At 47.2% G+C, this 24,177-nt stretch overlaps 1 protein-coding gene across 1 annotated transcript; it reads left to right on the top strand.

Moving 5' to 3' along the window:
* The first annotated feature begins 13,782 nt into the window (after positions 1-13,782).
* Positions 13,783-14,659, top strand: LOC125512425. Its single transcript, XM_048677517.1, has one exon. The coding sequence runs from the start codon at positions 13,925-13,927 to the stop codon at positions 14,399-14,401; it is 477 nt and encodes a 158-aa protein (XP_048533474.1). The 5' UTR covers positions 13,783-13,924; the 3' UTR covers positions 14,402-14,659.
* Positions 14,660-24,177: the final 9,518 nt, after the last annotated feature.

The raw sequence follows: 24,177 nt of genomic DNA, 5'->3' as shown, positions 1-24,177 counted from the left end.
ACGAACGCATGCGCGGAAATGTGTCGCACCGCGGGCGGGGAGCGCGTCGATGTCGAGCGGTGCCTCCTGAAGCCAGGCGGAGTCGTCGACGATGAAGGTGAGCGCGCCGAGACGGATCTCGCGGTCCTCCACCAAAACTCCGCAAGAAAACATGATCAAAGGGATCGAGAAAAATCACAACTTCTCCAACTAAGCGCTAAGATTCCGGCCCCATGGTGGGCGCCAACTGTCGTGGTTCTAACTCTGACAGTGATGTAGGGGGGTGAGTATGGAGAGGCTAGATCCTAGCTATTGGGAAGTTGTTACACGCGAGGTTTACGAGTTCAGGCCCTTCTCGGAGGAAGTAATAGCCCTACGTCTCGGAGTCCGGAGGCGGTCGACTGGATTATGCGTGTATAGATTACAGGGGTGCGAACCCTTCCTACTGAGGAGGGGGGTGGCTTATATAGAGTTCGCCGACCCCCTCCTGCCCTCAGTAATGCAGGGTTTTAAAGTACATTTAAGATGGGGCGTTACTGGTAACGCCTCTAATAAAGTGCTGTAATGACCATGAAGACTACTTAACAGCTGACCGTTTGCCTACGGAGTGACTGTAGATCTCCTGGCAGTCGAGTGAATAGCTTCATGGTCGACTGGTAGCTTCTTGGTCGAGTGGTAGCTTCTTGGTCGAGTGTCTTGAACCCGTCGAGTGGAGTACCTTCAAGTCGATTGATGGGTGATTTCTTCTAGGGATGTCCTTGGGTAGGACTCTTTGGGACGGGTCCGTGCTCCTACCCCAGGTACATAGCTTCATCACGGCCCGCTTTGTCCAACAATACCGTCGAACCAAAGTATGACATGCTGGTAAGCAGTATGACTTATATCACCCACAACTCACTTGTGTTCTACTCGTGCATATAACATCAACACATAAAACCTAGGCTCGGATGCCACTGTTGGGGAACGTAGTAATTTCAAAAAAATTCCTACGCACACGCAAGATCATGGTGATGCATAGCAACGAGAGGGGAGAGTGTGATCTACGTACCCTTGTAGACCGACAGCGGAAGCGTTAGCACAACGTGGTTGATGTAGTCGTACGTCTTCACGACCCGACCGATCAAGCACCGAAACTACGGCACCTCCGAGTTTTAGCACACGTTCAGTTCGATGACGATCCCCGGACTCCGATCCAGCAAAGTGTCGGGGAAGAGTTCCGTCAGCACGACGGCGTGGTGACGACCTTGATGTTCTACCGTCGCAGGGCTTTTCCTAAGCACCGCTACAATATTATCAAGGATTATGGTGGAAAGGGGCACCGCACACGGCTAAGAAAACGATCACGTGGATCAACTTGTGTGTCTAGGGGTGCCCCTACCCCCGTATATAAAGGAGCAAGGGGAGGAGGCCGGCCGGCCCTATAGGCGCGCCAAGGAGGAGTCCTCCTCCTAGTAGGAGTAGGACTCCTACTAGGAGGGGGAAGGAAGTGGGGAGGGAGAAGGAAAGGGGGGCGCCGCCCCCCCTCTCCTAGTCCAATTCGGACCAGGGGAGGAGGCGCGCGGCCCACCCTGGCTGCCCTTCTCTCTCTCCACTAAGGCCCATATGGCCCATTACTTCTCCCGAGGGGGGTTCCGGTAACCCTCCAGTACTCCGGTTTTCTCCGAAATCACCCGGAACACTTCCGGTGTCCGAACATAGCCGTCCAATATATCAATCTTTATGTCTCGACCATTTCGAGACTCCTCGTTATGTCCGTGATCACATCCGGGACTCCGAAATAACTTCGGTACATCAAAACTCATAAACTCATAATATAACTGTCATCGAAACCTTAAGCGTGCGGACCCTATGGGTTCGAGAACAATGTAGACATGACCGAGACATGTCTCCGGTCAATAACCAATAGCGGAACCTGGATGCTCATATTGGCTCCCACATATTCTACGAAGATCTTTATCGGTCAGACCGCATAACAACATACGTTGTTCCCTTTGTCATCGGTATGTTACTTGCCCGAGATTCGATCGTCGGTATCTCAATACCTAGTTCAATCTCGTTACCGGCAAGTCTCTTTACTCGTTTCGTAATACATCATCTCGCAACTAACTCATTAGTTGCAATGCTTGCAAGGCTTATGTGATGTGCATTACCGAGAGGGCCTAGAGATACCTCTCCGACAATCGGAGTGACAAATCCTAATCTCGAAATACGCCAACCCAACATTTACCTTTGGAGACACCTATAGAGCTCCTTTATAATCACCCCATTACGTTGTGACGTTTGGTAGCACACAAAGTGTTCCTCCGGCAAACGGGAGTTGCATAATCTCATAGTCATAGGAACATGTATAAGTCATGAAGAAAGCAATAGCAACATACTAAACGATCGGGTGCTAAGCTAATGGAATGGGTCATGTCAATCACATCATTCTCCTAATAATGTGATCCCGTTAATCAAATGACAACACATGTCTATGGTTCGGAAACATAACCATCTTTGATTAACGAGCTAGTCAAGTAGAGGCATACTAGTGACGTTTAGTTTGTCTATGTATTCACACAAGTATTATGTTTCCGGATAATACAATTCTAGCATGAATAATAAACATTTATCATGATATAAGGAAATAAAATAATAACATTATTATTGCCTCTAGGGCATATTTCCTTCAAATCCACGGTCGACGTGAGTGGCAAGGAGAACGCGCTCACCCTCCCGAGGTTGCGGCTCGAATTCCTTCCCCGGAAGCCACGCCGATCCACGAGGGATCAGTCCTCCATCGGCTAGGTCGTCGAGGTCTTCTTGGCGGATCGCCGAGCGGATCCAGTCGCCCTAGATCCAGCCCTTCGGCAGGCCGGCTCGCGAGGAAGATCCACCCCGACTGGTCGCCTTCCCCTTCGCCTTTGCCGTCGCCTTCTTCGCCCGCTCCAGAGCCACCGTCTTCTCCTTCCCCATCATCACCGGCGAGACGCGTACGGAGCGGCGGCGCTGGGGCGAGAGAGAGCGCAACGAAGAAGCCTGAAGAGGAGAAGAGGAAATGAGAACGCACTGTTCAAGAAACCCCGGTCCGACGCCTTATATGAGGTCACTTCCGAGTGGCTGACTGGTAGGCCCGGACGATCCTGTCAAATCCCGTAACAATCCCGCGCGCGATACGTGGCGGAAAAGGTGGCGCAGAGATCGAGGCGGCTCCGCCCTATCCCATCCGATTACTGCGGCCTCCCCCGTCCCGCGCGCTTCCCAAAGTTCGAATCCCGTGAAATCTGCGGGCAGCAGAACAACTTGTCAGACGGAAGATCTCCTCCACACCGTCACTCGGAGCTTTTCAAGTAAAGAAACTCACTCGACAAAAAACTAAGAATGGATCAAGGTGACTGAAAAGGAAGTTGCTGTCCTCACTCAGGTTCATTGATCCGAAACAAGATATGCTCATGGCATGAAAAATGAGTCAGAGAAGTTCTCAACTCCTTCCCCACTCAAACCTCAATCCATTCGGGGGCTAATGATGAAGCTATGTACCTAGGGTAGGGTCATGGACCAGTCCTAACTGCCCTACCCAAGGACATCTCTAGAAGAAATCACCTTTCAATCGACTTGGAGGTGTTCCACTCGACAGACTCGAAGACACTCGACCAAGAAGCAATCACTCGACCAAGATCCAACCACTCGACGGCCAGGAGACCTAAAGTCACTCCGCACTCTAACGGTCGGTCATTAAGTAGCTTTTATGGTCATCATAGCACTTTATTAGGGGCGTTACCGGTAACGCCCGATCTTAATGTACTTAAAACCCTGCATAACTGAGGGCCGGAGGGGTCGGGCGAACTCTATATAAGCCACCCCCCTCCTCAGTGTAAAGGGGTCGCACCCCTGTAATTCATACACACATAATCCAGTCGACCGCCTCCGGGCTCCGAGACGTAGGGCTATTACTTCCTCCGAGAAGGGCCTAAACTCGTAAACCTCGTGTGCTTACAACTACTCCATAGCTAAGATCTTGCCTCTCCATACCTACCCCCCTACATTACTGTCAGACTTAGAACCACGACAGGCAAATCTTTTCCTCTTCTCTCCGACGGGGTTGGGTATTGTCTTGACAATAGTGGTCCACTGAGGATACATACCGTCACCCAGGTAGTATCCTTTGTCGTAGTTGTGGCCGTTGACAGTAAAGTTCACCGGTGTGCTGTTGCCTTCGGCAAGCCTAGCAAACACCGGCGAGTGCTGAAGCACGTTGATATCATTGTATGATCCAGCCATGCCAAAGAAAGAGTGCTAGATCCAGAGATCTTGAGACGCCACGGCCTCTAGTATGACAGTGCAAGCCCTGACATGGCCCGTATACTGCCCTTGCCAAGTAGAAGGGCAGTTCTTCCACTGCCAGTGCATGCAGTCTATACTGCCAAGCATCACTGGGAAGCCTCTACTGGCATTCATCGCCAACAAACGGGCTGTATCTTCAGCTGACGGCTCTCTCAAGTACTTAGGGTCAAACACAACAATAACAGCCTTGCAGAACTTATACAGGGACTCTACGCATGTAGACTCACTCATACATACGTACTCGTCAATGAGATCACCGGGCACTCCCTATGCAAGCATTCGAATGGCGGCAGTGCATTTCTGATAAGAGGAGAAACCAATCTTGCCGACGGCATCCTCTTTGCACTCGAAATAGTTATCATAGCCGACCACCCCCTCTCTAATACAGTTGAAAAGATGCCTACTCGTACGAAAACGACGGCGGAATTTTTGATGTTTGAACAACGGGTTTGTTGTATCAAAGTAGTCCTTCCAAAGAAGGAAATGCCCGCTCTCTCGGTTACGATTCAACGCCGGAAGGTGGCCTGGAATGGAGGCACGGAACAACGGCCGCTGGCTGTTGAGATGGTACTGGACCAACACGGCAGCCAATATTTCCTCCTCATCGTCGGACGACGAATCGTCGGAGTCACAAAGAAAATTGTGGAAAAAGAACTCGTCGGCAGAGTCCATTTTGTACCTTGGCAAACTGTCGAACAACTTGCGGGCGTCGACGAAGGAGAAGGCCGACGAGGGAGTCGTGGCGCGCACAGACCAGCTAGCTGCCCTGCCGGCGTCCGACGAGCGTGTCGATGAGGATCTGGCCGGGGCGACGAGGCGGCTTTTTGGTCGCTGGGTGGTGGGGGAGCGGTGGTGGGAAGCAGTTTGCTCCCAACGGCAAGATGGCGGTGGCGGGCAACGGGGGAATGGGCGCCGTTGCTGGGCGGATGTGGAGGCGGCGACAGCTGGCAGAGTTGCCGGCAAAAATGGGCGGCGGCGGCAACGAAGAAGGAGGCGGGCGAGGGTTGTTGTTGGATGAGGGGGTGAGGAGGAGGCCAATGTGCCACCGACCAGCGAGCCCGAGGAGAAGAAATGGCGTCCGTGCGCGCGTCTGTCGCGTGTCCACACCGACGTAAATCCGGCTTAAAAATAGGCCGGGAATTGATCGCCCGCGGACGAAAAGAGGACGCGCGTCCTTTTGGATAGGCGCGTTAGGCCGCCTTTTATGTCCGCGCTGATCTAAACGGACGGCGGCGGACGAAATAGGTCACCCTATTGGAGTTGCTCTTACTCGTGCAGCAGCATGCACGCGGGGCGTGGGTTGCATGATGCAAAGACTGGGCTTTCTCGTCCAAAGTACAATGGCCGGCACGTTCGTTGGTATTAGAGCCATAGTCTACAACAAAGAATGAAGGGAGTATAAAGATGGTCCAAAACAAAGCGTGGATGCGGAACTTATGACATTTTCCTCCACGTGTTGACATAACTTTTGGCTTGCATGATAACATCCTCAAAACGACCTTAGGTTTAAAAGGTTTTCTGCATGATAAATGCTTATTGAATCGTCTTAATTCGAGATCATATGCAAAAGTTAGAGCCAAGCCAGTACTAGAAAAAACTAGAGATGGTTGAACTGTCCGGCCGAACACCCAAAACCTTCCTTTTCCACTAGGCTGCCTGGAAATTTGGACAATACTGTCAGGTCTGGGTCACAAAACACGTCCAAACCTTCTGTTGTGACCAGATAGTCTGGTCCGGTTCAAACCATCGTGTGTCTCTACACATCTGATGATTGCGGGAGTGATTTCACCTTCGAGATGGCCTCAGATGAAAAAGATCCCATTCAACATGATAGTAGTTCGTCTCATCGAAACAAATAAATTTTCTTTCAGGCGCATCTTCATCCGAAGTTGTATATGGCCTTTGAGTTCCAAAAATTGAAATACTTTCTTTGGCCTACCTAAATTCGATTTCAATTAATTTTGCAAAGATCGGGATGAGATCCCCGGGTACCGAGCTCGAATTCGCCCTATAGTGAGTCGTATTACAATTCACTGGCCGTCGTTTTACAACGTCGTGACTGGGAAAACCCTGGCGTTACCCAACTTCTCCTTCTCCTTTGTTCTTCTTCTTCCTCGCTCTCATTTGTTCTTCGCGTTGGAGGGCAATGATCCACAAGGGCCTAGGGGCGATCAGGTCGACCTAGGGCAGTCCATAGCTGCCGAGCACCTTGACGGGGTTGCTCATAGGAGTGTGAGATTTCGGGTCCTCAAAAGACCTCGTCGGCGTGTCTTGTGTATCACGCTCCCAGCGAGGCTCCTCCTGCGACATGTCCTGCGTACCGCGCTCGACGTTGGAGGTAAACGGTGACGTGTTTGTGCGCAAATATACTTTTTGGCAACTATGCTGGGATGAAATTTATAACGGTCCATCATGATCTGATCATTGTGTCTACGAAGAGATCATCATCAAGGGTTTGCTATCTACAAAGGTAATAACCCAATCCCCTTGTGTACATGCATATAATTCATATGGTGTTAGAAGATCGTTCAATGTGTATACTCTATCGGCTAGCCCTAGTTTTTTCAATCATGCAACTAATTATGTGCAAGGTCCGATTCAAAGTAATTTACATGCTTCAAATTCTTATGATACTAGTAACATGCACCATATGTATTCCAACTCTCATGCATCGGTAACCACACAATTCGTTATACCGATGAACAACATGATGAGTTCGATAAATAAATTTGAAACACCGCATGTTAGAATTTCTAATGCCATGCAATAAAGTGTTTTACTCTTTTACTCAACGTTAACTAGTTTGGAATATACTAGTCCAAATATACCGACGGATGGAGAGTTGGCCATGCTACTACTAGCTATTCGACCAATTACTCTCAACCCTTGTATGCTACGCCTAACGTTAACAATTTTCCAGCAACGTACACAACTACAAATGTTCATAGTTCGGCTCCGCACCATGGTCATACCCATATAAGTGAAAATTTTGCAGGAGCGCACATGCCTTCACCTAATATTGTAGCATATGCATCCTCTATGCAATTGTAGAATTTTTGTAACACCCACAAATCATTGACGAATGGTTTTAGAAGTCTTGTGGTTCAATCCCTTCAAGAATGGGAAGTGGTTGCATTAAAAAGGCATATAGCTCGAAATAACAAGATTAGTGATATTTGCCTTGAACAACATAAAAAGGTGTTATTTCCTGATTATGATGCAATGAAGGCTAAAGTTTTGCAAAAAATATTTGTCAATTGATAGAATTGGCAAGCAAAAATATGGTTCTACAACAATACACATGTCTTCATTTAGTACAACATCATACTATACATCCCCTACATAATTACAAAGTTTCGACAACACTCATGTGTCATTGTCGGAAGAATCTAAAATCGTTGGGGGCAATACTATCTAGAACGTGCTGAAATTGAGAGAGTAGTTAAAGCATTGCGCAGTAGGGTGTAAGTTCTTGCCAGGACCAAACAAAAATGACTCAAAGAAAGTATATTTGACAATTGTTGGAACTGGAAAAAAAGAATGGTGATTCGGATGATAACGGTAGTTTGGTTACTGAAAAAACTAAACCAATTAGTACTTGTGCCGGACCTATTAAAAATAAGTCTTGACAATGAGTAGAATTGCTGAAAGGATGATTCAAAGAGTGAAAGTGCTTCGGTTGAAAAAGCCAGATCAAATATTGTATGTTCTAAGTCAATCAAATCCAAAGAGGCAACCACCATTGATAAAGTGCATGGCATGCATAGCAAAATAACGATGCTTGATTTTTCTAAAGTTAATGAAACCTACTTCCCGCCCTATGAGTTTCGTGCCATAGAAACTAGCGAACATCAAGGAGAAGAACAAGTAGCCGAACATAGAGTTCGATTGAGAAAGATGTTCGAAGCAATGAGGCATGGAATCAAGAAAAAAAGGAAGATAGGGCGTTGGAGAGTCATGCAAAAGTAGAGAAAGATATTGTTCAAGTGATACAACCATCATGCTCTCTCAACCTATTTGAAGAGTTATGTTTAGCAAGTGATTCACCTATTTTCATATTTGGTCACAATTTATTGTTGGTGCGTCAATTAGAAAAAATCTTAAGAAATGTTGAGAGACCAATGAAGAAGGGTAATTTACTTGTTAGGAACAAAATTGGTACAAATCATATCGGTCAACACATTGTACCATTTAGAGCATCCAATAGTGACATATTATTGTACCAAAGTTTTCCCTATTGTTTTCTTTACACAATAAATATAAATGGGTAGCTTTATTTGTTTCACACTTGGCTTCTATTTGGTCTCAGATGAGACATGTATGCCCTAACTATTCTCATCATAAAAGCATAAAGCCAAGTTTCAATTCTTTTGAGAAAACCAATGCTAGTATAGTGTTTTATCCAATGACATCGAGAAAAGAATGCAAAATAAAATTCATAGCCGGATGAGGAGATGTCAAATGTGAACCATTTATTTTCTTAGCTCTACAGCCGTTCTCATAGCAAGATCGGCTAGAAAATAAGAAGTATATCTTCAATTCAAGCATTTGTGATCAAATCTTTTATCACCATGTCAAGTCATCAATGAAAATATGAATGTATTGTAAGTTACATGATTAATTCGAGCATAATTTTGAGGACTGCGATATGTTACGTCAAATAGTAAAGTCGTTCATTGATAAAGGACGACTGAAACTTGTTGAAATACCAAGGGATGATCAGTCTATTCTAATTGGTTCTGGTGGCAAAAGGCTTTGCATCGGTTGCTTCAAGACGCTCCATTTAAACATGAGAAGGTAAAAACTGCAAGTGATGAAATCAAGGTTTCAAGTAAAGATATTATTCAACTTGCACAATGAAGATACTCTCAAGGGCGAGAATTTCATCGAAACTACAATGAAGACGCCAAACACTGGGGGCAATAAGAAAAATTCAAATTTTGATAAATGCATATATATTAAAGACAAAGGTCACATTAGCTACGTTGGATGATGCAGCGAACGATATCCGGATGTCCTCCTGGAGCCCAACCTACTCTTCGGCCAAATTATACAAACAATACTTCCAAGGTGTGGTGGCAGAGGAAGCCCTTAAATGGATTTGGAAATCCAAATGCACAATAAAAAAAGAGGTGTTTTCGTGGCTCCTGTTGAGGCGGGGGGTAGGCGGGGAGAACCTTATTTCATCTTCAGGAAGCGGCCGCCGCCTCATCTTCCTGAGTATGACATAAATCGTAACAGAAAAACACCTAAAAACGAATCCCTCCCACGGCAAGGGTCGTGATCCATGACGCCTTTATGGTCCTACAACCATAAGAGATGAGGTAGACCGACGCCGACGAGAGGCAAAAACCCTAGCTGAGTGCCTTGGGACACACGAGCGAAGGGGTACAGATAACATGAGTGCATAGTATTGTCCTTAATATCTAATACTTATTATATTTCAATGGAAATATGATATCTAATTTATGGTCAAAGATTATTTTTCAAACACGTGCGCTCCCTATTCATTGAAATGAAAGGGCCACAACAAAATCTCATTGAAATGTATTACAAAATATTTTCGCAATAACGTGCGAAGTACCATCTAGTATTAGTTCTCGTACCGGCCCCTAAATTCACGGGTACTCCCCCCACTTCCTTTTACTCTGTATATAAGATTTATTTGAAGTCAAACTATTCAAAATTTAACCACATTTCTCCATGCTTAAACATATGTAAGGTTTCTTTTTCTGCAGAACTCTTCGTCAACCAGTTCTCCCCTCCCACTATACCATGTATCATGCATGACACATTCTACATTCTTTATTCTTTTGACAAGTTCGAATTATTTCCTGTAAACATTTGATTGTATTGGCTAACAAGTGCACTAGGATTAGGAGATCATGCCAGGATCGCTTAGAATGTCAGGGTTTTGGAAAGTGAATTTTCTAAAAACGCGGTTTGTATATCTCCTTTTTCTCTCCCTGATTTTGTCGAAAAAGAGAAGCTGCAGACGCCGGCGGTGCGACTGCATCCGCGATGGGTTGTATTTAGACCACGTAGTAACACACATGCAATGACCTAGTACATTTAGAAATACCAACATCTACTATACTGAAGTTATATAATATGAAAATTAATTTCATGATTCAATTAATGATATTGATTTTATATTATGAATATTAATATTTTTTAATAAAGTTGGTCAAACCGTAGCAGCAAGGGAGTACAACCCTTGTATATACAGGCTAAAAAACAAAGTCTGACGTTCAAACCACCATGAGCATATGCCGCCCGGCCTCAGGGTAGTGAAGAGGCAATCGGCGAAGACCGCCGACGCAGATCAGATCCCACGAGGAAGCCCTAAAAGAGCATGGTTAATAATATAGCCAGCTAATTCTATAAAAAAAACTCCATGTTATCTATAGCCATCATCTATATACACTCATACAATAATGTGGGTTGGCTATTGCATTAGTACTTTCTTCCATCTTCTCTCTATCTCTTTCTTCACATTTATTCCATTTATCTAGGTGCATATAGTTAGGCTCTTGCATGAGAGCTCACTTCCTTACTTTTTCACATCTCTCTTTTCCACATAGGCAAAAATGTCATGTAAGCGGGCTATAAGCCCACTATTGTACTTGCTCAAGAAGGAGAGAGAACGTGCGAATTTCCCATTATTCATTCCCGAACGAGAAGGAACAACATGATTTTCGCGGACGTCCGTTTGGGGTCGCGCGGTGGAGTTGGCCTAAAAACAGAGTCTGGCGTTCAAACCACCATGAACACACGCCGCGGGGCCTTGGGGTAGTGAAGAGGCAGTCGGCGAAGACGCTGATGCAGATCAGATCCCACGAGGAAGCCCTAAAATAAGGGAAAACTTTGTTTTTGTCACTCTAGGTTTTGCCCATCTTACTCATGTCACTCTAGAATTTGACATTTTACTTTTGTCACTTTTAGATTTTGACAATATTCACTTTTACCATTCCGTGGCAACATCAAAATTTTCAGAGTAGCAATTGTGATGTATTGTCAAAAGCTAAGAGTGGCAAAAGTGAAATGAAAAGATATTGTTTTTGTCATAGAATGGCATTTATGATGTATTGTCAAAAGTTAAGAGTGACAAAAGTAAGATGTCAAATTCTAGAGTGACATTAGCAAAGTGGGCAAAAACTAGAGTGGCAAAAACAAAATTTTCCCCTAAAATAAGGAGAGTGAACGTGCGCATTTTCCATTATTCATTCCCGAACGAGAAGAAAAAGAACAGCATGATTAAGCGCGTGGATGGGGAGCGAAGCAAAGCATACGTTCTCCGTCCTTCTCCACTCCAGAGTCAAATTCATCATCACAAACTCCAGCCAAAAGGTCCTAAACAATCCTCCTCCCGAACCCCATTTCGTTGCTAAGGTGGCGTTTGGTTTGAAGGCGGGATTGGCTGGGGATACCCTTAACCATGTGGTTGGGGATACCCTTGATTCTTGTTTGGTTGTAAGGATTACAGAATGATGGGATAGCCACCTCTTTTTGTTTGGTTGGAGGGATAAGAAACTGATACACACAGGCATCTACAGTTACGTGTGTAGATCACACTGACATTCCCTCGGATTCACTTGCATTCCGATGAAGAACACACATCAGAGGGGGACAGCAGCTTGCAGCTCTTGCATAAATAAAAAACACGCACGCACGGTTCAACACAAACGTGGATCTACCAGCATATGCACGCATCCATCAGGCATGATCAACGCGCCTGCTCATTTTCGCTGCTCCGCGTCGCCATAACAAGCCAGCCCCAGGACCTAGAGGCATCCACCGCTGCTCAACTCCGGCCACCACTATCGCGCTTGATGTGCCGGCGTTGTCGACCTGGGTGGCTGGGTCCAACTGCCATGACGCATGTTCAGGGGATGAGACGAGATGGAGAAAAGAGAAAAAACGAAGAAAACGTTTCACAGCTGAACGAAGCGACGCGCGCGAGGGTGGTTGGCCATATCCGCCAGATTTTCGCGGATGAGCTCAACCGCGTTTTGAGGGAATATTCGCAGAATCTTGACTGCCCATGTCCCTGGCCATTCTTAAACCAAACATCCGATGGCCATCGAAAAGTTGGCTATCCCTAACCACCCCAAGGATAGCCAACGAACCAAACGCCACCTTAGTCACCTCGTGCCCTCACAAACACGTGGTGCCTCGCTCACCAACACCTGCAGCCTACGCAAGCAAAAAGAAAACGGCAAGAGACGACATGGACGCCGCCACCGCCACACGTGTCCCCTTCACTCCGGCCTCCCCTCCCTCTCCCAGGGGAAGCGTGTCCCCTTCACACGCCGCCCGGTGCGCCCGTGCGGTCGTAGGTCAGCGGCCACCGGACGACACACCGCGCGCGAGGTCGCGCCGACTCGCCCAGATTCCGGCGCACCGCCTGCCCAGGGGAAGCCGCAGCCGCCAGCACCAGCGACGACAACCTCGGGCGCCGCAGTGCATGCGTGCGGGTGTGAGTCACGCTCGATCGCGCGCCGGCCACCACCCGTTTCCCCGCCTCGCCGCACCTAACCCCGCACACACGACACGCCCTCGCTCGGCAGGTGCGGCCGGTGCGCGCGCCCGTGCCGGCGTGGCGCGCTCCGGACCTCTGCTTGTCGCTCGCTAATCTTAATTCAGCGTTATATTTCGCCATGCGATCGAAGCGCGTGGGAAGCAATCGAATTCGTTGAACTGATTTCATCTGCGGAGAAGAAGATCACCGATCGGATCGAGTAACCCCGAGGGCATGCAAGGCAACGTCACCGCGGTGACCAGCATGCTAGCAGTGTATCGCAGGAAAAGATTTGCCCTGGGCAGGACAAGGGCGGCGGCAGCTGGATACCCGCCCGCGCGCGCGGTGATCCGGGGGGGGGGGGGGTGGGTGGGGGGGGGGGGAGGGGGGGGGGGCGGGGGGGGGGGGGGGGGCAGAGAATCAAACTGTCTGCGTGCAACTGGGGCGTGCCCCGTTGTTTCGATGCGCATGCATATCCACCTCCTGAATATACCGCGTGCCCAGGGATTTCGCGACAGATCCGTCCGCTCACCACTTGTTAATTCAGATTAACCACCCGTGTGAGTGACTGTGTCCACCGTCCACCCAGCCATGCCCGCTCCAGCTCGCTGGCATGTCCGGCGGTCACCGCAGCACGCACGCACGCATGCATGCCCGGCGGTGCTTGGTCGACCGCCCGACCCGTTGCGCGGAAGGGCGTAGTACCAGTGCGGCAGTGCACAGCACACTACGAGGTACACCGGTTGCCATCACATTTTACACGGACACGTCATAGTGCCTGGCTTTTGCTTGTCCGTAATGCCTTCTCCCCAGCATCAGCACCGTAAACTAATGGGCTGTGTGATCTTGTCATGTCCCGGCCGTGATCCCGCGTCGCTCTCGCCAAAAAAGTCCCGATTCAAACCTACCTTCCTGCCTTGTTCCCTCGCCCCGACCGGACATATATACCCGCCCTGCCGCGCCACTTGACCACCACCAGCACCAGCACCAGAATCAGATCATCACGCGCAGGCCAGCCAGGAGTACGCACACGCACTAGAGCGCGCGCGCGCACGCACGCCACGTACTGGTGAACGGAACGGGCACAGCACGACGCGCAGGATGAGCTTGTCGCCGGCGCCGGAGGAGAGCTACGCGAGGCTCGGCACAGGCTTCGGCTTCGGCCGGAGGTGGCGGCGGGCGAGGGGGTTCCGGCTCGGCGCGAGGAACCGGTTCTCGGTGCGGCGGCTGCGGGCCAAGCTGCTCACGTTCCTGGGCCTCGTCGGCCGCCACGCGCGCCACCTCGCCAGGAGGCTCTCCAGGAGAGGCGGCGGCTCCTGCCCGCGGAGCGGCAGCGCGAGGACGCTCGTGGGCGGGAGCGGGTCGCAGCGGTGGTGCCCCCCGGGCGGCCAGGCGGCGCCCAGCAAGCACAAGCCGCAGCAGCAGACGCCGAGGAGGGCGGCGTCGTTCATGCGGACCAACTCCTTCTACGCGCAGGCCATCGCCGAGTGCCTCGAGTTCATCAAGCGCAACTCCGTGCCGGTGGAGGACTACGGCAGCGCCGTCGTCGCCCGCGGCGGCGCCGCCGTCGGGAGATAGACCTCATCCCATCGATCGGGACTCCGTTTGGATCGCGTGGGCAGTGGAACAACTAGCTGGAACAAATGTGTGTACGCACGTCCCGGTCTCCCGGGCCGTCGATGGAGTCTCGACATGTGAAACTAGCGTAGAGTATACTGATACGTACAGTGACGGAGTACAGAGGTGTAAACACGTTGTGAAATCTGAGTTGCGTATGTTGAAATTTTTGCGGGGCTGTGATTACTTGGCCGGTGCACGATCGCACTAGTTCTTCAACTTCTTGTGCATTTCCAGACGTGATAATAGTAGACTTTCTGCGTGAGGCTGTTCCAGAGCCACGACTAAGGTCTGACTGTCTCATGGATTCTACTACACGATAGAGAATGACGGGTCAGGAATTACCATCACAAAAAGAAAAGGAAAAAGATCGATGAATATTCAAAGATGTATTGCTCAGAGTGTATATGCAATGAAGATACGTACGATCGCTGCGAGTAGTTCCCTACTATACTTCTTTGTGGACTCTCTTGCTGAAAGCGAGTGATGGCGAGAGTTAGTTTGACGACACTTGTTTTATGCGGCAAGCAATGGGGTGGTGGTTTCCCACCCATTGCCTACAGATCCCCGCGTCCTACCGGTTGCCGATTTTTCTCAGCAGTTTGCTTAACGAGCAGCTATTTTTCTCTTTCTTTCTAGATCAGTGGCTAATCCACTTCTGTCCTCGGAAAGGCGCAGCGCATATCGGGCATGGCTTAAACCCACACGTAATAGGAAATGCCGGCCAATGACCGTATAATTCTCACCGGGATTTGCTGGTGCAACAGATCTATGTATGGCCCAGCAAATCCGTTTCATGAACCTTTTCCGTTAAAACAAAACACTCGGGCAGAAGCAAGAAATCTTATTCTTTGCTGCACGAGCCAAGGGAAAGTGAAACTGGAAAGTCGGCGGCAGGTTCCTATGAGCGCGTACGCATCCGAGTTCAGAAGAATTTGTTTGTTCCGTTGAGGGGCATCATTAGAACAACCAAACCCGGATAATTAAGCAAGCGCACGTACCATCAAAGCATTTACAGTCGGACTTAGCAAATCCAGCGCTGGACGACCCCTCATTTGGGTTGCCGCATATCCACACACCTTAAATGTGGATTCTCAATTCCATACAATCCATACACGTCGATCATAGGATATAAATCATTCTAATTCAACAGTTTAATACAAATACGACAAAGCAAAACAAATCATAGTTCAATAATCCGGACATGTCAAAATGAAATCAATGTCTGAGCGTGATGGATCAGTCAGCGACTGATCCGGGTCACTCGTCGGACGCCATCCATGCTACCTGCTCCTCCTCCTTCCTTGCCTCCTGCTGTGCATGCTCCGTTTGCATCCTTGCCGCATGTTCTGCCTACATCTTTGCCGCATGCTCCGCTGCCGTCATAGCCGCTCTCGCCACCTCATACTTTCCTACGTCCGTTGATCTTTTTTCTCTTCTCCACAAATCACTTCTTGACATGCTCATCAAAGAGGCTTTTGTCCGTTAATATGATCTTCGCATCCTCCGCCTTCCATGCGATTTGTAATCTCTCCTTCTCAAGCTCAATCTCTCTAAATGTCTTGACCTTCTCGAGCTCCCATTCGATCGCCACCTCTTACTTCTCCAACTCGATCTTCTCCATCACAATTTCTAGCTTTTTCTCCGCCCTCTTTCGGTCCCCATCCATCCTCTCCTTTTGCGCATCCAACATGAGCTTGTACCTCTCCTCTTTCTTGTTCTCTCTCACCAAAAATATGCCCGTCCATGTGGTGGACATTTTGTAGCCGTGACGTCACGGGAGGCCCTTGCCTTCTCCCACTTGTTTCCCATGACTTTCCGGTTATCCTTTGGCATGGTGTGGCTCTTCCATTCTCCACGACAACATCTTCCTCTTCATCGTCCAACCCAGTTGATTGGTGGAAGTTTGAGCCATCATTCCTCTTCTTGCGGGCCTTGAGATATGCCACAAGTTGTGTCCACTTTGGTCGGCCATTCAATATGATCCAACAATGGCTAAAAGCAAATGGCTTCTTCTCCGTTTCGTGATACATAGTGGCCGCCACCGCGGCCTAGCAAAAAAAATGTATGAGTATGAGAATAAAAAAAAGGCATACGCAAATGATTACAAGATGAGGTAGCTTATGTGAGTTGCCACTCCCATCCCACTTTGAGGGAGGCCGGTCACTTGTGAGTAGTAGACGACGTACTTGTTAACTTCCCCTTGAATGACCCCCCATCGATGTTGGAGCGATTCCACATTATGGTTGGTGATGATAGGATGCGGCTCGACATATTCCATTTGTTCATGATATTCCTTCTAAATCTTCTCCCAATATTTTTTCCCCTTTTGCTCACTGCCGCATATTGGATCCATTGGTGTGACCAACAAGCTTTGACGAACAAGATATCCTCAAAAGTTGAGTATGCCGGACCTCTTGCCTTTGTCGTCTTTGTCTTCTTCTTGCTCGGATTGGGATTTGATGTTGTCCCAACTTCAAATGAAGGGCAAGTTAGATTCCCCAGTTCGTAGTCCATTTGGGTCGAAACTTGATTATCATTGATCATGTCCGACAGGATCACCTCCTAAATGATCATGGTTTGCAAGCATTCATCATGTCCGAAATGAACTAGCGGTCTATGCAAAACATTGAACATGGCATATGCAAAGTTGATCGGATAGGAGCACCAAGGACGTACCGACTCTTGTTGTGCCATTCCATCTAACAGGTCGTGGGCAGCCCGAGCGCCACCGTTGCTCGTGCTTCTCTGCGCCTGAATGAGCTGCGGTGAGTCACATACGTCCACCGGTGGCATTTGCGTGGGCGGAATGCTCTCCAGAATGCCCTAACCGGCTGGCAGATCCTCCTCTGTCCGAACCTGGTCCGACGATGCAATCCCTTGTCGGTGGCATGATGGATGGGGTGCGGTGGGGGGGGGCAACTACTTGTCCATTTTCGCATATGCTCCCAGCGACGTGAAGGAAATATGCCCTAGAGGCAATAATAAAGTTGTTATTTATATTTCCTTATATCATGATAAATGTTTATTATTCATGCTAGAATTTTATTAACCGGAAACTTAGTAGAATACATAGACAAACAGAGTGTCACTAGTATGCCTCTACTTGACTAGCTCGTTGAATCAATGATGGTTATGTTTCCTGACCATAGACATGAGTTGTTATTTGATTAACGGGATCACATCATTAGAGAATGATGTGATTGACTTGACCCATCTGTTAGCTTAGCACGATGATCATTTAGTTCGTTGCTATTGCTTTCTCCATAACTTATACACGTTCCTATGACTATGAGATCATGCAACTCCCGAATACCGAAGGAACACATTGTGTGCTATCAAACGTCACAACGTAACTGGGTGACTATAAAGATGATCTACAGGTGTCTCTGATGGTGTTTGTTGAGTTGGCATAGATCAAGATTAGGATTTGTCACTCTGAGTATCGGAGAGGTATCTTTGGGTCCTCTCGGTAATGCACATCACTATAAGCCTTGCAAGCAATGTGACTAATGAGTTAGTTACGGGATGATGCATTACGGAACGAGTAAAGAGACTTGCCAGTAACAAGATTGAACTAGGTATTGAGATACCGACGATCGAATCTCAGGCAAGTAAAATACCGATGACAAAGGGAACAATGTATATCGTTATGCAGTTTGACCAATAAAGATCTTCGTAGAATATGTAGGAGCCAATATGAACATCCAGGTTCCGCTATTGGTTATTGACCGGAGACATGTCTCGGTCATGTCTACATAGTTCTCGAACCCGTAGGGTCCGCACGCTTAACATTCTGTGACAGTCGGTATTATGAGTTTATGTGTTTTGATGTACCGAAGGTAGTTCCGAGTCCCGGATGTGACCACAGACATGACAAGGAGTCTCGAAATGGTCGAGACATAAAGATTGATATATTGGATGACTATATTCGGACACCAGATGAGTTCCGGGGGTCACCGGATAATTATCGGAGTGCCGGGGGGTTATCGGAACCCCCGGGGGAACTAATGGGCCAACATGGGCCTTGTGAGAGAGAGAGAGGAGGGGCCATAGGGCTGGCCGCCCCCCTTGGGAGTCCGAATTGGACATGGAGGGGGGCGGCGCCCCCTCTTTCCCTCCCTCTCTCCCTTTCTTTCCTCCCCCCTCCTTCTTCCTAGTTGGACTAGGAAAGGGGGGGGTCCTACTCCTACTAGGAGGAGGACTCCTCCCTCTCCTTGGCGCGCCCCAAGGCCGGCCGGCCTCCCCCCTTGCTCCTTTATATACGGGGGCAGGGAGGCACCCTAGAACACACAAGTTGATTGTTTCCAGCTGTGTGCAGTGCCCCCCTCCACCATAATCCACCTGGGTCATATCGTAGCGGTGCTTAGGCGAAGCCCTGTCCCGGTAGCATCATCATCACCATCATCACGCCGTCATGCTGACGAAGCTCTCCCTCGACACTCTGCTGGATCGTGAGTCCGTGGGACGTCACCGAGCTGAACATGTGTAGATCGCGGAGGTGTCGTACTTTCGGTACTAGGATCGGTCGATCGTGAAGACGTACGACTACATCAACCGCGTTGTCATAACGCTTCCGCTTACGGTCTGCGAGGGTACGTAGACAACACTCTCCCCTCTCGTTGCTATGCATCACCATGATCCTGCGTGTGCGTAGGATTTTTTTTGAAATTACTGTGTTCCCCAACAGTGGCATCAGAGCCAGGTTTATGCGTAGATGTTATATGCACGAGTAGAACACAAAGGAGTTGTGGGCGTGGGTATATACATATTGCTTGCCGCCACTAGTTGATTCTTGATTCAGCGGCATTGTTGAATGAAGCGGCCCAGACCGACATTACGCGTATGCTAACACGAGACTAGTTCTACCGACGTGCTTCGCACACAGGTGGCTAGTGGGTGTCTGTTTCTTCAGCTTTAGTTGAATCGGATTCAATGAACAGGGTTCTTTCTGAAGATCAAAAAGCAATCACTATACCGCGTTGTGGTTTTTGATGCGTAGGTAAGAACGGTTCTTGCTCAGCCCATAGCAGCCACGTAAAACTTGCAACAACAAAGTAGAGGACGTCTAACTTGTTTTTGCAGGGCATGTTGTGATGTGATTTGGTCAAGACATGATGCTAAATTTTATTGTATGAGATGGTCATGTTTTGTAACAGAGTTATCGGCAACTGGCAGGAGCCATATGGTTGTCGCTTTATTATATGAAATGCAATCGACATGTAATTGCTTTACTTTATCACTAAGCGGTAGCGATAGTCGTAGAAGCAATAGTTGGCGAGACGACAACGATGCTTCAATGGAGATCAAGGTGTCAAGCCGGTGACGATGGTGATCATGACGGTGCTTTGGAGATGGAGATCAAAGACACAAGATGATGATGGCCATATCATATCACTTATATTGATTGCATGTGATGTTTATCCTTTATGCATCTTATTTTGCTTAGTTCGGCGGTAGCATTATAAGATGATCTCTCACTAAATTTCAAGGTATAAGAGTTCTCCCTGAGTATGCACCGTTGCTATAGTTCATCGTGCCGAGACACCACGTGATGATCGGGTGTGATAAGCTCTACGTAAACATATAATGGGTGCAAGCCAGTTTTGCACACGCAGAATACTCAGGTTAAACTTGACGAGCCTAGCATATGCAGATATGGCCTCGGAACACTGAGACCGAAAGGTCGAGCGTGAATCATATAGTAGATATGATCAACATAGTGATGTTCACCATTGAAAGCTACTCCATCTCACATGATGATCAGATATGGTTTAGTTGATATGGATCACGTGATCACTTAGAAGATCAGAGAGATGTTTATCTAAGTGGGAATTCTTAAGTAATTTGATTAATTGAACTTTAATTTATCATGAACTTAGTACCTGATAGTATTTTGCATGTCTATGTTGTTGTAGATAGATGGCACGTGTTGTTGTTCCATTGAATTTTAATGCGTTCCTAGAGAAAGCTAAGTTGAAAGATGATGGTAGCAACTACATGGACTGGGTCCGTAACTTGAGGATTATCCTCATTGCTGCACAGAAGAATTACGTCCTGGAAGCACCGCTAGGTGACAAACCCGCTGCAGGAGCAACGCCAGATGTTATGAACACTGATAACCCACAAGTATAGGGGATCGCAACAGCTTTTGAGGGTAGAGTATTCAACCCAAAATTATTGATTCGACACAAGGGGAGCCAAAGAATATTCTCAAGTATTAGCAGCTGAGTTGTCAATTCAACCACACCTGGAAACTTAGTATCTGCAGCAAAGTGTTTAGTAGCAAAGTAATATGATAGTGGTGGTAGCGGCAACAAAAGTAAAGACAGCAAAAAGTAATATTTTTGGTATTTTGTAGTGATTGCAATAGTAGCAACGGAAAAGTAAATAAGCGTAAACCAGTATATGGAAAACTCGTAGGCACCGGATCAGTGATGGATAATTATGCCGGATGCGGTTCATCATGTAACAGTCATAACATAGGGTGACACAGAACTAGCTCCAAATCATCAATGTAATGTAGGCATGTATTCCGTATATAGTTATACATGCTTATGGAAAAGAACTTGCATGACATCTTTTGTCCTACCCTCCCGTGGTAGTGGGGTCCTATTGGAAACTAAGGGATATTAAGGCCTCCTTTTAATAGAGAACCGGAACAAAGCATTAGCACATAGTGAATACATGAACTCCTCAAACTATGGTCATCACCGGGAGTGGTCCCGATTATTGTCACTTCGGGGTTGCCGGATCATAACACATAGTAGGTGACTATAGACTTGCAAGATAGGATCAAGAACTCACATATATTCATGAAAATATAATAGGTTCAGATCTGAAATCATGGCACTCGGGCCCTAGTGACAAGCATTAAGCATAGCAAAGTCATAGCAACATCAATCTCAGAACTTAATGGATACTAGGGATCAAACCCTAACAAAACTAACTCGATTACATGATAAATCTCATCCAACCCATCACCGTCCAGCAAGCCTGCGATGCAATTACTCACGCACGGCGGTGAGAATCATGAAATTGGTGATGGAGGATGGTTGATGATGACGACGGCGATGAATCCCCCTCTCCGGAGCCCCGAACGGACTCCAGATCAGCCCTCCCAAGAGGTTTTAGGGCTTGGCGGCGGCTCCGTATCGTAAAACACGATGATTTCTTCTCCTTTATTTTTTTCTCTCCGAAAGCAAATATATAGAGTTGGAGTTGGCGTCGGGGGGTTTCTAGGGGGCCCACGAGGTAGGGGGCGTGCCCTAGGGGGGCGGCACCCTCGTGAGAAGGGTGTGGGCCCCCTGGTCTTCATATTTGCCGAGGATTTTTTATTATTTTTTCTAAGACCTCCCATGGAGTTTCAGGTCATTCCGAGAATATTTGTTTTCTGCACATAAAACAACATCATGGTAATTCTGCTGAAAAAACAGCGTCAGTCCGGGTTAGTTCTATTCAAATCATACAAGTTAGTGTCCAAAACAAGGGCAAAAGTGTTTGGAAAAGTAGATACGACGGAGACGTATCAAACACCTGGCAGAGCAAAGCTTATGACTACTCGATAGTTCACTGTGGCATGCTTTACGGATTAGAACCGGGACTTCAACGACGTTTTGAACGTCATGGAGCATATGAGATGTTCCAAGAATTGAAGTTAATATTTCAAGCAAATGCCTGGATTGAGAGATATGAAGTCTCCAATAAGTTCTACAGCTGCAAGATGGAGGAGAATAGTTCTGTCAGTGAACATATACTCAGAATGTCTGGATACCACAATCCCTTGACTCAACTGGGAGTTAATCTTCCTGATGATAGTGTCATTGACGGAGTTCTTCAATCACTGCCACCAAGCTACAAGAGCTTCGTGATGAACTATAATATGCAAGGGATGGATAAGATGATTCCTAAGCTCTTCGCAATGCTAAAGGCTACGGAGGTAGAAATCAAGAAGGACCATCAAGTGTTGATGGTCAACAAGACCACCAGTTTCAAGAAAAAGGATAAAGGAAAGAAGGGGAACTTCAAGAAGAACAGCAAGCCAGTTGCTGCTCAAGTGAAGCAACCCAAGTCTGGACCTAAGCCTGAGACTGAGTGCTTCTACTACAAAGGAACTGGTCACTGGAAGCGGAACTGCCCCAAGTATTTGGCGGAGAAGAAGGATGGCAAAGTGAAAGGTATATTTGATATACATGTTATTGATGTGTACCTTACTAATGCTCGCAGTAGTGCATGGGTATTTGATACTGGTTCAGTTGCTAACATTTGCAACTCGAAACAGGGGCTACAGATTAAACAAAGATTGGCTAAGGACGAGGTGATGATGCGCGTGGGAAATGGTTCTAAAGTCGATGTGATCACCGTCGGCACGCTACCTCTACATCTACCTTCGGGATTAGTATTAGACCTAAATAATTGTTATTTGGTGCCAGCATTGAACATGAACATTATATCTGGATCTTGTTTGATGTGAGACAATTATTCATTTAAATCAGAGAATAATGGTTGTTCTATTTATATGAGTAGTATCTTTTATGGTCATGCACCCTTGATGAGTGGTCTATTTTTACTAAATCTTGATAGTAGTGATACACATGTTCATAGTATTGAAGCCAAGAGATGCAGAGTTGATAATGATAGTGCAACTTATTTGTGGCACTGCCGTTTACGTCATATTGGTGTAAAGTGCATGAAGAAACTCCATTCTGATGGACTTCTGGAATCACTTGGTACTTGCGAACCATGCCTCATGGTCAAGATGACTAAAACTCCGTTCTCCGGAACAACAGAGCAAGCAACAGAGTTATTGGAAATCATACATACTGATGTATGTGGTCCAATGAACATTGAATCTCGCGGCGGATATCGTTATTTTCTCACCTTCACAGATGATTTGAGCAGATATGGGTATATCTACTTAATGAAACATAAGTATGAAACATTTGAAAAGTTCAAAGAATTTCAGAGTGAAGTGGAAAATCATCGTAACAAGAAAATCAAGTTTCCGCGATCTGATCGTGGAGGTGAATATTTGAGTTATGGGTTTGGACTTCATTTGAAACAATGCGGAATAGTTTCGCAACTGATGCTACCTGGAACACCACAACATAATGGTGTGTCCGAACGTCGTAACCGCACTTTATTAGATATGGTGCGATCTATGATGTCTCTCACTGATTTACCGCTATCGTTTTGGGTTATGCTTTAGAGACGGCTGCATTCACATTAAATAGGGCACCATCTAAATCCGTTGAGGCGACACCTTATGAACTATGGTTTGGCAAGAAACCCAAAGTTGTTGTTTCTTAAAGTTTGGGGCTGCGATGCTTATGTGAAGAAACTTCGATCTGATAAGCTCGAACCCAAATCGGAGAAATGTGTCTTCATAGGATACCCAAAGGAGACTGTTGGGTACACCTTCTATCACAAATCCGAAGGCAAGATATTCGTTGCTAAGAATGGATCCTTTCTAGAGAAGGAGTTTCTCTCGAAAGAAATGAGTGGGAGGAAAGTAGAACTTGACGAGGTAATTGTACCTTCTCCCTTATTGGAAAGTTGTTCATCACTGAGAACAGTTCCAGTGATTCCTACACCAGTAAGTGAGGAAGCTAATGATGATGATCATGAAACTTCTGATCAAGTTACTACTGAACCTCGTAGGTCAACTAGAGTAAGATCCGCACCAGAGTGGTACGGTAATCCTGTTCTGGAAGTCATGTTACTTGACCATGACGAAC

This window comes from Triticum urartu, chromosome 6 (assembly GCF_003073215.2).
Source record: "Triticum urartu cultivar G1812 chromosome 6, Tu2.1, whole genome shotgun sequence".
Classification (NCBI taxonomy): Eukaryota; Viridiplantae; Streptophyta; class Magnoliopsida; order Poales; family Poaceae; genus Triticum; species Triticum urartu.
The sequence above is the reverse complement of the archived record's forward strand: the minus strand, read 5'-3'. Positions and strand labels throughout refer to the sequence as shown.

Coding starts and splice junctions, on each gene's coding strand:
- LOC125512425 (XM_048677517.1), top strand. CDS start 13,925: ATGAGCTTGTCGCCGGCGCCGGAGGAGAGCTACGCGAGGCTCGGCACA.